Raw genomic sequence first — 15,692 nt, forward strand, 5'->3', positions numbered from 1 at the left:
CTCAGCTCGAAGACAATTAAAAATAGGAATTTTCTCTTAATTGTTTGGTTTAACAATGCTTGGAAGATTAGGTCATCCAATATAGTGCTCTTTCTGGGATCTTTGTTCTCTTTTTCCAGGAGAAAAAAATAGTGAATTCTTCAGCAATGCATTCCTCCTCCTTTTCAATGTGAATCTAAGATGAAAAGCTTTTTAGAATATATTATGCATCAGGACTTTATCATTAACTGTAAACTGCCTTCTGTCAGCTCTAGCGGTTGCCCTTCTTGATTCAACCATATGGCTCTAGAAAAACCCCACTCTTGCTCTGCAGAGCCAAGCACACAACCATATGCCAACCCTTAAAATGAGCAATTCAGCTTTTATGTTCTGGTAATCCAAATTTCCATTTTTTACAGCTAATTCTTCTTATGGGGAGAAAAAAACATGGGTTCCTATGAGCTGGCCACTTATGGGCAACTGACCTATTTGCTCTCTGCAAATCACAGCAGAGCATTCTTGCTTGGATACCTACAGACAGTAGCCTGCATCACAAAGCAGACCCTGAGATGCCTAGGCCAGGGTTGGCCTGATTGCTTGACTAATTCCATGGTGGTCTTGGGATAACTCTGCCTATGATAACATCAACACATATACTTTGCTGACACAAATGTTTTCTTGATGTATGGTCAAATGTTTTCTTGACATATGGTCACGATGTCCCCTTTTCTGTTTCTCATAAATCTTTATCCCCTTGCCCCCGGGACTTTGTTCCTCATACCGTTGTCACATGCTCAGCTTTTACTAGCCTGTGTGCTTTCAATAAATGACACAAAACTTCTGTTAGAGAAGTAGCAGAGTTTTGCCTCGCAAACCTGCTCCACGACTGCTGTGTCTCTCATCATGTTTTCTGCTGCAACAAAAAAAAGACCAAAATGTTTTTCAAAAATCTGTGATTCAGGGGGCTCCCTGGTGGTGCAAGGCGTTAAGACACTACCTATGAAGCAATGCGCAGCTACTGCAGCATGAATTCCATTGCCCGGCCAGCCAAGGAGGTGACCCACATGGTGCAGCAGACCTCTCCTGAATCACCCGCTGCTCCCCTCAGCAGTGTATTTCAGTCAGTCTGCCTGTTCTGCTCCCCACTCTGTCTCTGGGGAATCCTCTCAACCCCTGCATCTCTGGCCGGTAGCCCAGTTCTTGTATGCATAAATCAATCTTTAAAAAAAAAATCTGTGATTCATGTGACAGATGATGAGTTGTTGGGTTTCTTTTTTTCTGTGAATGTGCCCACAGTTGTCCCCAAACTTTGAAACTGCCTTGCCAATTTTTTTTTTCCTGAATTGAATTATTTTACTCTTCTGCCAGGCCACTATGTAGGAAATAAGTGATCAGACTACACATTTCAAATGCTTTTATAATTTCATCTGTAATGCTGCAGCAAGGTATGTTTATGACTTTGCATTGGAAATGAAAAATAGGTTTCAGGTAAAGTCCAAAGAAGGAATTGACTTTTAAAGCAAAGAGGAATTTGAAAAACAAAAACCTTATTCATTTTCACAGTCCTCAGAAATTGACATTATAAGCAAGCACCAGCAGAGAATGCTGACACTGCAAAAAGCAGTCAGAGCAGGAGAATGAGGCATCCCTCATCTTTACTAATCTAGGAGGTACAGCAAGGTCTTCCTGAGAAATAAATGCCAGGCCTTTGTGACTAAAAACACAACTTGTGGCCACTGACTAAACAAATCCTAAGAATTTCCTTTGATTAATCATCAGAGTTCTCAATCAAGAGAGGAACACAACAAAACAGGCAACCTTCAACCAAAGCAATGAGGAAATGCAGATGATAATCCTGAGATCCTAGTGTAAGAATCCAAAGTAGACTATAACAACAATTGTAAACTTTAAAATATATATATTTATTTATTTATCCACACAAGAGATTGGGTGCAGGCCAGAGGTGCAGGGGTGGGGGGGCACTGAACAGGGGGCTTGAGAAGATTCAACAGAGACAGAGTGGGGAGCAGAACAGGCAATACACTGAGGTACAATGATGAGGGGAGCAGCGGGTGAGACAGGAGAGGTCTACTGCACCATGTGTCTCACCCCCCCTGTTGGGGATCGAACTCATGCTGCAGTAGCTGTGAATTGCTTCATAGTGCTGACACTTAACCCCTTTGGACACCAGGGAGGCCCCTATAATAATACCTCTTGGATATTAGCAAGGATAACCAACAATTCCTTGATGAGGAAGACTAATGCTTGGTATCAGAATCTAATGTATATCTATATAAATTTTTATCTATCTATCTATCTATCTATCTATCTATCTATCTATCTATCTGAGAAAACTACAAAATAGAAGAGTTGGGATAATTCTCACTATAATGTGTGTATCCAGTAAGTGTTACTACTTTTCTCAAGTTCACAGCGTGTTGAGTCACAGCGTGTCCAGTATTGTCACGTAGCTAGGAGAACTGTACTAATTTCAAATGAAATTATGGTACCAAGATGTGTATTCAGGAGAACATTATCCCTTACAAAGACTTTTTTCTGTTAAGGCATGCAAAATATTGACTTTTGATGGGAGGGAGGGAAGGTTTAATCTTGAAATAGACGAAACTCTAGGCTATTTTAATAGCTTGAATTTTCCAAGTTCAGTGTATACAGGAAAAAATATGCTTACCTTTCTTACAGCAATTTAAATTTCATACAGATTCAGTATGTCACCAAATCTTTGAATGAAAGCAGTATCTTTTACTAGCACAATGGGAATTGTTAACTGCACTCAGTCAAGTGGCTGCAATTACTGAGTAATCACCACATGTAACGAACACTTCTAGGCTCACAGCAAAGACTGATGTCATGTTAGTCAAGAATTTTACTTTCAAAAAATGTCATGCATGCATTAAATATTTAATACACTCTCTTACCAAAGTGGTCATTTTGCATTTACAATGTGTCACCTTGGAACTAAGGATCTGGCACCATCTGCAGGCAGAATCTGCTAAATTCATCAGGCAGTTGAAAGGAGTTTTAAAAAGCTTTACAACTATGGTTAAAATAGTTTCCACAATGACAGAGATTGTTCTGATTCTGAATTCATACATTACATTACCTCTAATTTTTCTTCTCTTCCTTTCATTCTCTCAGGACAGCCACAATGGCTGTTTAAGAAGGATCTTGGTTTATGATTTGATGTGCCTTAGCCCACTACATTCCGGCAGGCAGGACCATTTTTTATTTTTAAACTAGCAACTAGAGCCAACAATACTTTTAAAAACACACAAAAACACTTTAGTTTCTTTTAAAATACAAAAGAACCCCTTTTAAGTCAAAGAAAAACATTTTAAATATGGTATTTGTATACTCATACTTAAACCAATCCAACTATGGAATGCATATTCAAAGTTTCTAAGTGGAGACAGAGCACATGTAGTGCTCCGGGTCCACAGGTATTACTGAGGTGGTCCTGGCAGACTCACTGCTCAGTGCTGAAGAACTAGAAGAGCACCTTCTCACAAGTGAGTCTCGATGTCTAATCCACTTAACCCTGTAAACCACTTTAAACAGTTTGACGTGCAGCTCTCATATCTTAATCATTATATTATAGCTTATTTTAGCATTTTAAGAAGTTCAGTTCTTACTAACTGTACACCAGAGTTGATTTACAATTTATATTCATGTTTTATCTTGTTTTGTAATTCATCTATTGTTTTATCAATGCTTTATAAATAGAAATTATTCAATGAAGGAAGAGGAAATACCAGTATATAGAGTAATCATTGGAAAATATAAAATCCAAATGGGAGTTTATCTCTCATCATTTTCTCAGCTGGTTCTACTTATTCCGTTTTAGCCATGTAATAAAATAAAAATTCCTATATATTGGGAATTTATTTGATAGTTCATTTTAAAAATTTATAATCTCTTACCCAGTTATCCTATGAAATGTTATTTATACTATCTTAGAAAAGAAGAAATTAAAATATTAAGAGAGGAAAATTTCTCTTATAAATCCAGATACATGGGAAGAGGTAGAGTAAGAATTGGGGGTTGAATCAAACTTTAGTCAGTTCCCATGACCTAAAACTTCAACCCACAGCATCATGATTTCTTGACTTCAGTTCTATTTCTACATGGTGCTCTTCCTATCCTTCTCCTTGTTTCTATTGAGGAAACACTGATTTACAGCACTGAGTAACTGAAAAGCAGTCACACCTCTTCAGAGGTGTGTTACCACACCACATCCACTTCCCAAACATCCATAATCCTCCGCCATAGTCCAACGGGTCCTCTTTCCCCTTTGCTCCCTGTTCCTCTACCGACATCAATTCTGCAGTCAAGTTTTGAGGATTTGTTTGGGTTTGGAGTTGTTGAGTACTTTTGTTTAGTCTGTTTATAGTCCACATGAGTGAAATCATCTGGTAGGTCTTTCTCCTTCTGACTTAGTTAGCTTAGCATAATCCCCTCCAATTCTATACATGCTGTCACAAATGGCAAGATTTCATCTCTCTTTACAGCTAGGTAATATTCCATTGTGTATATATATCACATCATATTCCACTCATCTGTCCTAGGGCACTGAGGCTGCTTCCACACTTTGGCTATTGTATACATGGGCATGCATATATCCCTTCTAATGAGTGTTCTGCATTTTTTCAAAGATAGCTAGGAGTAGAAATGTAATACCCCATGGTAGATCTATTTTTGATATTTTGAGAAACTTCCATACTGCTCTCCACAGGAGTTGGACCAGTCAGTCTGCATTCACACCAGCAGTGTATCAGGGTTCATTTTTCTTTTCCTTTTTTTTTTTAAGATTTATTTATTTATTTATACAAGCACTGGGTACAGTCAGAAGCGCGGGGGGGGGGTGTGTGTGTGTGTGTGAGAGAATTCACCAGAGCCAGAGAGGGGAGCAGAACAGGCAGATTGACGAAGTACACTGCTGAGGGGAGCAGCGGGCAGCAGGGGAGGTCTGCGCGCCATGTGGGACCCTCGCAGGCGGCCGGAGATCGAACCGGCGCTGCAGAGGATGTGGGTAGCTTCGCAGCCCAGCGCTCAACCGCTGCGCCACTGGGGAGGCCCCATGGGTTCGTTTTTCTTTACACTTCTGCCAACAATTGTTTCTGGCATTTTTGATAATCTCCATTCTAACAGGTAGGAGGTGGTATCACATTGTGGTTTTGATTTGCATTCCCTAATAAACAATGAGCATTTTTCATCTGCCTTTTGGCCATCTGTGGGTCTTTTGGAGAAGTGCCTATTTTTTTTTCTTTACTTTTTGTTGAGTTGTATGGATTCTTTGTACACTCTGAATATTAGCCCCTTGTTGGGTGTATGATGTGCAAAATATTTTCTCCCATTCATTTGACTGTCTTTTCATTTTAACAATAGTTTCTTTCACTGTGCAGGAGCTTTTTAGTTTGGTGAAGTCACATTTGTCTATTTTTCCCTTTGTTTCCTTGCTATCCAAGTTTAGTACTAAAGATATTATTGAAGTCAGTTTTGTGGAGTATTTTGCCTGCATTTTCTGTGTATTTTATTGTGTTTCTCCATATAGGTTTTTGGTATTTACTGTTTTTCCTCTATTTGTCATGTTCAATATTTAAGTGGCTAAATCTCATTTTCCAAGTTACTGGCATGTATAGCATAAGGAATAAATTATTGTCATAAAGGGAAGCAATTTTTTATTAATTTGGTTAATATAAATATACATGTTTTAACCTCTAGCACATACATACTTTAAAAACAATTACATAGTTAAAATGATGGTTATAAAATGGATGTAGTGCATATCCTGTGTTTATGTTTCCATTATGGGCTTCAAATATCCCCAAATTAGTCTAACCTGAATTTTAAAATTCTATTTAGTATGTTGTGATTTTGATATACTTCATAATTTGTCACTATGGAAAATAATACACATTCATGGTTTTATCAAGAGGACTATGTTTACTTCAATATTTTATAATAAAATACTTCAATATTTAAGATAAAATATTTCAATATTTTAGAATAACTATGCAACTATACATAGTTTAGAGACTTTTTAAAATTCTAAATAGAGGGTCAAAGAAAAGATAAGAATATTTGATACTGCAAAGATTCATTTAAACGTTAACATAAATAAACACAAGATAGGCAAGCAGGCCTCCCTGGTGGTGCAAGGGGTTAAGACACAACCTATGAAGATGTCAGCAGCCACTCCATCACGAGTTAGATCCCCAGCCAGGGAGATACCCACATGGCACAGCAGACCTTTCCTGACTCGCCCGCTGCTCCCCTCAGCAGTATATTTCGGTCAATCCACCTGTTCTGTACGTCGCTCTTTCTCTGGTGAATCCTCTCACCCCGCCACACTTCTGGCCTGTACCCCAGTTCTTGTATGCATAAATAAATAAATCTTTTAAAAAATAGGCAAGCATATTAAACAAGGTTTGTGATCTGAATTCTTTTTGGTAAATGTTTTAAAATAAACATTAACAGTTATACCTTTTAAAATAGTTTTGATTAAATTCTTAAATACTCATTTTCTTCAAAGTATTTTCCACCTAGATTTTAAATAATACTTTTTGAAGTTAATAGCTATGAAAATATCACCAAGAAAAAAAGAAAAAAATTAAATTTCTTTTCCATAAGTTTATCAAATTACTTGCTTTTCTAAACTCACACTGTATTTCTAAAACATTACTCATTTGCATGAGTCATTAGCCTTCATAAGGAGTTCTTTCATATAAAGTCTGTAAACCATAGCATTTCTTCATTAGTAGCATATACAGGTCCATTAAATCTATTAAAAATGATAGTCTACTGATTAATATTTTAAGTGTAGCTTGAGATTCTTGAAGTGGATCTAGGGAATATTTATGAAAATTTTAATGTATAAGTTTAGACCATTCAGATACATTCTTGAGTAACTGTAATTTTTTAACCTAAAAAATATACATTAAAAGTAAATTGTTTATTAAATATTATGAATGACAGTAATAGCAGAAACATCATCTCAACATGTAAATATTGATTACATTCCGAAGTCAAATTTAGGTTACCTGAATGTCTTCATTTTTCTCCAACAACTAAGGCCAGCTTATATATTTTTTTTCAGTCTTTAAAGTAATTTTTTAAATGATGTTCTGATAAACTAAGTAGTTATCTTCGACATTTTCTGAATAAAAACGGTCACTGTGATGACACAAACTCGTAATACATGTACTTGATATTACTCAATGGTGCTTTACCTGTAGTAGGAAAGGAAGATCAGTGTCAATGAGTATTAGAAAATTGTTTAACCCTTAATGCATTATATGCTCCCCCATTTCTCCTAAATGATACATATAGACCTTTCAGTTCTATGTTTGCCACTAGGGAATAAGTACTGCTTTCATAACATTGAGATCTAAACAAGATTATATTTAAAAAACAAAGCACGGGTGACTGAATGACACTTGGAATCTGCATGACTCCATCTTAGCAAAGAGTTACATTCAAGAAACACCTATGCTCAGTAAAAGCAAACAAAACTTTCTTCTGATATTTTTCAGGAAAAGATGTTTGTCTTCCACTGTATCGCAGCATTTCTCACAAGTGTCTTTCTCCATCTTTTCCTTCTCTACTCTCTATTCCTCTATTTGATTTATTATTTACTAATAACAAAGCTTACAGTGTTTTCTATGTACCAGGCACTATGTACTAGTACACTGGGTACTTCATTGTATTAACATATTTAATCCTTAAAACAACTTTGATAAGGTATTATTACTTGCCAGATACTATAAATGAGAAAACTGAGGTGCAGAGGGGTTTCATATCTGTCTAAGATCACAGAGCAAACAAAGGGCAGAGTCATGATAAGTGCACTCATAAGCTAGGCAGCAAATTGTAAAATCTCTCAATGCTTGTATCAGCCCACCATCTTCGTTTTTATTTATTTGTTTTATTAACTTTTTATTGATGCAACATTAAATTATACCATTATATAACTTCCCAGTGTACATCATTGTGAATCAACATGTGTATATATACTACAGTCGGTTTGCCCATAAACATCCAATTCTGTCCTCTCTTTAGTACCTCCCTTACCCACATCCTCTCTCTCTGTCAACTTGGACTCTCCTTGGGGAAGAGAGGCAAGAGGGGAGCAGGAAGGAGTTAGAGAAGGTTCTTTGAACACCCGTAGATGGCAATTGTTTTTTTTTTTTTTTTTTCCTGCTAGAAAGAAATTAACTTTACCCCTATGTTTAGGAGTCAAAGAAATATTAAAAGCAAATGAAAACAGGGCCTCCCTGGTGGTGCAAGGAGTTGAGCACCGCACTGTGGGGCGGTCCGCGGCCTCTGCAGCATGAGTTCAGTCCCCGGCTGGCCAGGGAGAACCTTCATTGCACAGCAGACCTCTCCTGTCTCCTCGCTGCTCCCCTCAGCAGTGTATTTCAGTCAGTCTGCCTGTTCTGTTCCCCACTCTGTCTCTGGTGAATCCTCTCACACACACCCCGCCCATCTCTGGCCTGGCCTGTGCCCCAGCTCTTGTGTGCATGAATAGATAGATCTTTAAAAAAAAAAAAAAAAAAAAAAAAAAAAAAGCAAATGAAAATAATGACACCAGTAATGGAATAAAGCTAAAGTGAGAACTGAAGAACTTAGGAGAACAGCTTATGTCAAGCAGACATGCTCCTGAGCTTATCTTCTTCTTCTTCATTTTCCTTTTCCTTCCCCAAGAATTTTTGTTCTTCCTTCCCTTAATGTGGTTCTAGATGCAATCTCAAGAAAGAACATTACTGACTGCTACTGATTATACAAGGAAGGATTTGGATGATAAATAAATACATAAACAAACGTATAGAGAAGCAACGAAGTTTAGCACCGTCAATAGGGAATTGAAAGCTTTTGAAGTCATAGGGTTTCCAACGCTACACAAATCTCAAACCAAAATATAACATATATTGAGTTGCTTTCAAAAGCAGCACAGTCAAGTTTGTTTGTTTTTTTTTTTTGTTTTTTTGCGAAAAGTTAATCAGATAATTTCTCAGTGACTTTTTTTTCCTGGTTTCCAACCCGTAGTATTATTACAATCTTGTTTTTTTTAAACTTCCAGGATAAACATTAGAGCTAGGAGAAAAACACAAATAATCCACAAAACACAAATGATCACACAAATGTGATACAGAATCAATCACTGATCCCGTATCACATTTCAAGAATGAATTCCCTATCATATCTCAGATTATAGTATTCCAACACATTATGATATTCATTAATTTAGGTTTAAAAAAAAACATTAAATAACATAAAATTGCTTTTTAAATTAAAACTAATTTATTTTGGTGGTGATTATAATGTAGTATATATAGATGTCAAAGGACAAAGCTGTATAATTGACAATGCTATAAACCAATGTTATCACAATACAAATAAAATAAAATAAAACTAATACAGATTAGGAAATTTTTGAGAGTTCTGCTGTTTGTGTATGTGTATGATTGTTAGAGCTACCCTGGTATTGTAGGAATTAGGACTGAATATATACCTTGGCTGTTGACATTGAGAAATTTAAGACTGAAAACCAAATGAAATTCACTTTAATCTTAAAGCACAGATATGATCATAGAAACTTTAGGGATAGAGATAATACTGGTCTTACAAGTAAGTATGGAGCAATTTCAGAAACTCTAATAAAGCTTATATTCTTCCTTTTTGGTTTATTGATTTCTGAAGCACAAATAAATAAATTCTAGTTTTAATGATGTGAAAAGTTTCTCTATTGCTTTCCAAAATTGATTTTACCAGGGTCCAAATGAAAGAACAATTCTTGGGGAAAAGAATGAGGCATTTCATTCACTGAAAATGTTTAGGGCCAGGCCCAAATGAATGAAGTGGACATTTTAAAAGGTAGAGCTTTTGAGAGGGTTGAGGGTGACTTTTTGTGTTCTAGTGTTTGAGCAAAATATAAATTAGTGGTATCTTAAATCCATATAGTGAAATATTTGTTCTCTTTCAAATCTAGTGTCATGAAAGCTACATTACATTTGGCTGTTCTAACCACAAGCTGAAACTCCTTAAGTGAACATCAAAATTGTAAAATAAAATAACTCTATAATGACACTAAATAATATTATTTTCAGCTTCAGAGGCAAAGAGTAACTCCTTGCTTTGTTCGTTTGTTTTAGAAATAAAAGAAAATAAAATTTATTAATGAATAGGAGTCTAATTGAACTTGGAATAGATAGCAAATGTTAATATTTAATATATTTTCTCCTTAAAATTTAAAATACCTGTATTTTTTTTTCACATTTGACTCCAGAATATCCACTACGGCAGGAGCACACATTGGGAAGTACACATCTACCTCCATAAAGACATTTTTGATTACAAATTGCTGCAATACACAAATTTTGACAGTTACAATGTTTTGACATGAATGATTGTGGCATAGTTTATATTTCAGTGGTCTGAAATGATTCAGTGACATCACAACAAGAAAAATGGTCATATGAGTCTAATGACGAATTAAATATTCATCTCCCCACAATCAGATCACACACACACACACACACACACCCAAAAAACAAAAACACTTAAAATTTGAAACAACTTGTTTATGATTTTATAAAGATAATATTAAAGCAAACAAAAATTTTCACTGGTAGCATTTAAAAATATTTAAAATATATTTTGCTTTCTATTCAAAGAGATTCAAATCAGTAATGGAAAACAGCTTTTATAGTTTGCTGTTTTTTTAACAAGTTAGCAAAAGTATAAAAAGTACAATTTTGTGTATTTCATATACTAATATTGGACATTTAATATGAAACAATTCTATTGAAACTTCCTAAAAATTTTCACTGACTTCCATAAAATCTTTGCCAATGAAATAAAAACATAGCTAATATCTATTATCATCTCTCATCTGTCTGCGTACCCACCTATGGGAAAAAAATGCTTATAATACAAACAATAGCAATGACATAAATAAAAATTCAATTGTAGTGTTTAATCATGGAAATCAATCTATCATTTAAAATTATGTTTTTAAAGATAGCGAAAATGATTTTAAGTAATAGGGTAAAAATAAGCATAAAATTTTATACAAGTTTTTTTTTTATACAAGAGTTCTGTGTTTTAATATCTCAAGTTATAAGCTAGTATAATTCAAGAATAATACTCCCTTTGGTATAAAAACAGCAATGAAAGGTTATATTTATATCAGAGATGTAGTGTGGTTGAGCAGGATGTATAATGCACAAAACTTCACAGGCATCATAGATTTAAATATTTATTACAATCTCCAGCAGATGGCAGTAATACATCTATTCAAATAATGTCAATATTTAGAAGTTTCAAGAGTGTTGGAAATAACTCTAATAAAAGGCATGAGCATTCGCAACTGTGAAATTTCAATTTATAATGCAGTTGGATGATCAGATTAAAATTAATGTAGAAATGTTATTTCCTAACATTTAAAAATATTTTGGGGTGATTTCCATGTTTCCTATTATTTAATCTCTTGATATTTTATGTTTCATAAATTTCAAAATTACATAAAATTTGATTTTCCTCTATATCTTGAGATTTCATCTATATAAAAACGTATGACTAAATAAGAATGAAATATATCAAAATATTAAAGTCAAAACAGAAATTAGTTCTGAGTGGTAAAATTTGGAATCATTAATTTTTGAAAACTTTTTCATGTTTTCTATAATATCCATGATAGATATGTAGAGATCTTACAAAATGAGAAAATATTTATACTGCATATTAAAATCTTCATTACCCACCCGAGGAAATATCATTGGCATAATTTGAAACTATGTATATCATATAGAATAGCATATTATACTATAGTTTCTTCTTTTAAGTGGAGTAAAAAAATAGATGAGATTTCTTTTTATTTGTAAAACCCCCTGTTCATGGATCAAGGTGCTGGAATTTTTTTCCTATGATTTCCTCTAAAACTATATTTTATTTGACAATTATAGTTTACTGATTCAAGTTCAGAACAAGTAGCAGTAAATAAATCCTGTAGACTTACGTGTTTGACACTGGACTCCTTCCCATGAGGAAGGACAATGGCATACACTGGGAGCAATACATTCACCACCATTTTTACATTTCTGATAGCAGACAGCTGCAAATAGAAATATAAACAAGTTAAAAACTTAATTTACTGGTAAGTCCTATTATTAACCACAAACATTTAAGATAAAAAAGAAGTTAAAAAATATAAAGTCAATGATTAGAGGATCTTTCCCTTAATGTTTTATCAAGAACATTCTCCAATGTCACTACTTATTCATGCAAACCATGGTTTTACAATGTTTCACTAATTAAATGCATCATGATTTAACTGTTTCCTAATTGTTGGACAGCTTCTTATTTTTCACTTTTATCAATACATTATACCTTCTAATTTTACATAATAATTATATAAAAAGGAAAAAAATGAAACATCTGAATGAAGGGGAGCTGCCACCAACTCAAAAATCAGCAGTCATGAGAGCAGAGGCACCCCAATTGGGAGGCCTGAATTGGTTGGTCTGTGGTGGGACCAAAAAATAAAAAGTAAGTTTTTAAACCTTCCCTTGACCCTTACTTAACACTAGAAGGTGAGGACTTCAGAACTTGTCATTTATCCAGGCAAATATAGTGGACAGACTAGAAATACAATATGCCTTCTTAGTCTGCTAAGAAAAAATGAGTGCAGAGGACTTGGCATTTTACTTATTCTACTTCTAAAAGAAATCTCCCAAAGTAGTAACAAGCAAAAATAAAAACAAACAAAAATCAAGGAAATTTTTTTTGTCTTAAATTCAGCTTTCTAGTTTCATGAACGACATAGACTCTAACATTACAGGAACATATCTCTTACGTGTATCGCATCGTTTCCCTCTCCAACCAGAAGGACAAGAGCAAATATTTGGTTCTATACATTTTCCTCCATTCATGCATATGGGATCACAGATGCCTTCAGGTAAAAGAATGGAATATCAACACTTAAATAGCCATAATTTTGTATTTGTTTTACCTGTAGTTGGCAAATAAATTTAGAGGTGTCTTACTTTTCTGGCATCTTCTACCAATGTATCCTTCACGACAGGCACACACATTATTTCTCATGCAGTGACCACCATTCTTACAGGGAGGGAGACAGATAGCTGAAAAACACAAAGCAGCATCTGTGAATATCACAATCAATTATTATACGCTACATTTTGCATCATGTGCTTGTTATCTATGGGGCCATCAGGCAGAGAAATGTGCTATTAAAATAAAAGATCACAAATGCAAGTCATTAAAACTGTCCTTTCTAAATCATAAAAGGCAATGCTTATAGCTATAAGCTGCTGCTAGCATGTTAGCACATTTGAAATATATTGGTGAAGTGTTCATAAGAAATTGAGTCTTTGGTATTATAGTGCATCTGTTACGAACCTTATCCTATGTTTCATCATATTCTGAAGTAAAATGGGAAATGATGCGGGAAAAACTAAGAAAATAATTCAAAGCCTAGCTCAAAGTAAGAATATATCTGTTCCTGTGGAAATTAGAAAACTCTCAAACAGTTGTCATGTGACACTTAGAAAACACTTTCCAGCTAACTTTTGAAGACTTATGAGGTCATGATTCTGTTCCATAGAATTCAGATATTTTTTAATATTTACTGCTTGATATGATTTTTATTACTTCACATTTATCCTACATATAATCATTAAATGCAGCTATTTGGAAAAATAATACACAGGCAAACTTGCCTGGAAATTTTTAATTTTTTTCCAAAATGGTAACTAAATGGATTTTATTTTATAATTTAAAAATAAAAGTCAAATGAACACTTTTTGATAACAGGGTTATTGTAGACTGATTTCCACTTTGAATTAGATCCATCTTTAATAGTTGCTTTCTTTATTTTCAACCACTGTAAGGAAAATTCAGCTGATTTCAGATGAACATACGAATAAAAATAAATAAGCACTTCACATGTAAAACCAATATAACGGAATAATTTTAACAAATGAGTAATTTCCAATATTTTAGAGCCAGTCTTTATGGTCAACACTACAGTCGAAATGCTCTTATATTTTCTGCTTCCTAACCTTTTTAAAGTTTAAGATAATTTCTACTTATTAACAGAAAATGTGTTCTCTCTATCATAAAAACACCACAGGAAGTACCTATGGTTAGAAATCTGAAATTAAAATCAAGAATAAAAGGGCCTCCCTGGTGGCGCTAGGGGTTAAGACGCAGCCTATGAAGCAGTCTGCAGCCTCTGCAGCACAAGTTTGATCCCCGGCCGGCCCAGAAGCTGCCCACATGGTGCAGCAGACCTCTCCTGTCTCACCAGCTGCTTCTCTCAGCAGTGGGCTTCAGTTGATCTACCTGTTTTGTTCCCCACTCTGTCTCTAGTGAATCCTCTCACTCCCCACACCTCTGGTCTGTACCCCAGCTCTTGTATGCATAAATGAATAAATCTTTAAAAAAACAAGAATAAAAGACCTGTTTATGATGGGTAACTTTACTATAATCAATACTCATCTGGGCCTCCCTGTTGGCGTAAGGGGTTAAGCACTGCACTATGAAGCAATCCGCAGCCTCTGCAGCACCAGTTCAATCCCCGGCCGGCCAGGGAGCAACCCACATGGCGCGGCAGACCTCTCCTGTCTCGCCTGCTACTCCCCTCAGCAGTGCATTTCAGTCAGTCTGCCACTTCTGTTCCCCACTCTGTCTCTGGTGAATCATCTCACCCCCTGAATCTCTGGCCTGTACCCCAGCTCTTGTATGGATAAATAAATAAATCATAAAAGAAAATACTCATCCACCCCACAAAACTTAATATAGAGACAAATACTATGTTTTTACAAAAATGTATATATAACTAAAATAATATAGAGAAATGATATACAACTTATGATTGACTGTACCTAGCCCTAATTGTATTTTAGGAAAAGGAAGTTTAGGAGGAAGTCCTCCTTCACATGTGTATTTATGAGATTATCCAGGTCTCAGATGAATCTTCCATTAAATTCCAAAGTGAGTCAAGTAAGAGAACTCACCTTCCATGTGGATTGAACTCAAGGGCATTCAAGAGACAAAAGAAATTGGAAGATGTATTTGAGCATTTCCTTAGACACACACGATAAACCTTTTTTATTAATAGAATTGTTTAACTCTCGTGATGTTTCTACCTCAATGTCTGTCCTCCTTTCTTGAAATTCTATATGATAGTATATATCCCTCATATTTACTTTGGACTATATTCTACCTAATTTTACTCCATGACTTTTGACTGATGTGCCATCTACTTTCCCACCACTTGGACTCACATAAGGCCCACAGGAGATGTGCTCTCATAAGAATAAAGATCACGGCCTCCCCTGGTGGCACAGTGGTTGAGTGCTGGGCTGCAAAGCTGCCCGCAGCCTCTGCAGTGCCAGTTCGATCCCCGGCCACCAGCGAGGGTCCCACATGGGGCGCAGACCTCTCCTGCCAGGCCTGCTGCTCCCCTCAAATGTGTATTTCATCAGTCTGTCTGTTCTGTTCCCCGCTCTGGTTCTGGTGAATTCTCTCACCCTCCTGCGCTTCTGACTGTACCCAGTGTTTGTATAAATAAATAAATAAATAAATCTTTAAAAAAAAAAAGAATAAAGATCACGTTTCTATTTCTTCTGCTTCTTCTGCTGTAAATCTAATGACAATATTTCTATTATTTAAGA

The 15,692-nt window shown here is 35.3% G+C and overlaps 1 protein-coding gene across 1 annotated transcript in view; it reads right to left on the minus strand.

The window, feature by feature from the left end:
• VWDE (von Willebrand factor D and EGF domains) overlaps positions 1–15,692 on the minus strand; it is a gene marked incomplete at both ends in the record, with an annotated part of 94,804 nt that overhangs the window by 23,481 nt on the left and 55,631 nt on the right. Inside the window, 4 exons of the mRNA XM_084230584.1 lie at positions 10,254–10,357; positions 12,014–12,109; positions 12,851–12,946; positions 13,041–13,136. Of these exons, the coding sequence (XP_084086710.1) occupies positions 10,254–10,357; positions 12,014–12,109; positions 12,851–12,946; positions 13,041–13,136 (392 nt within the window). The remainder of the gene's footprint in view (positions 1–10,253; positions 10,358–12,013; positions 12,110–12,850; positions 12,947–13,040; positions 13,137–15,692) is intronic.

This window comes from Talpa europaea (genome assembly GCF_964194135.1).
Source record: "Talpa europaea genome assembly, chromosome: 3".
Classification (NCBI taxonomy): domain Eukaryota; kingdom Metazoa; phylum Chordata; class Mammalia; order Eulipotyphla; family Talpidae; genus Talpa; species Talpa europaea.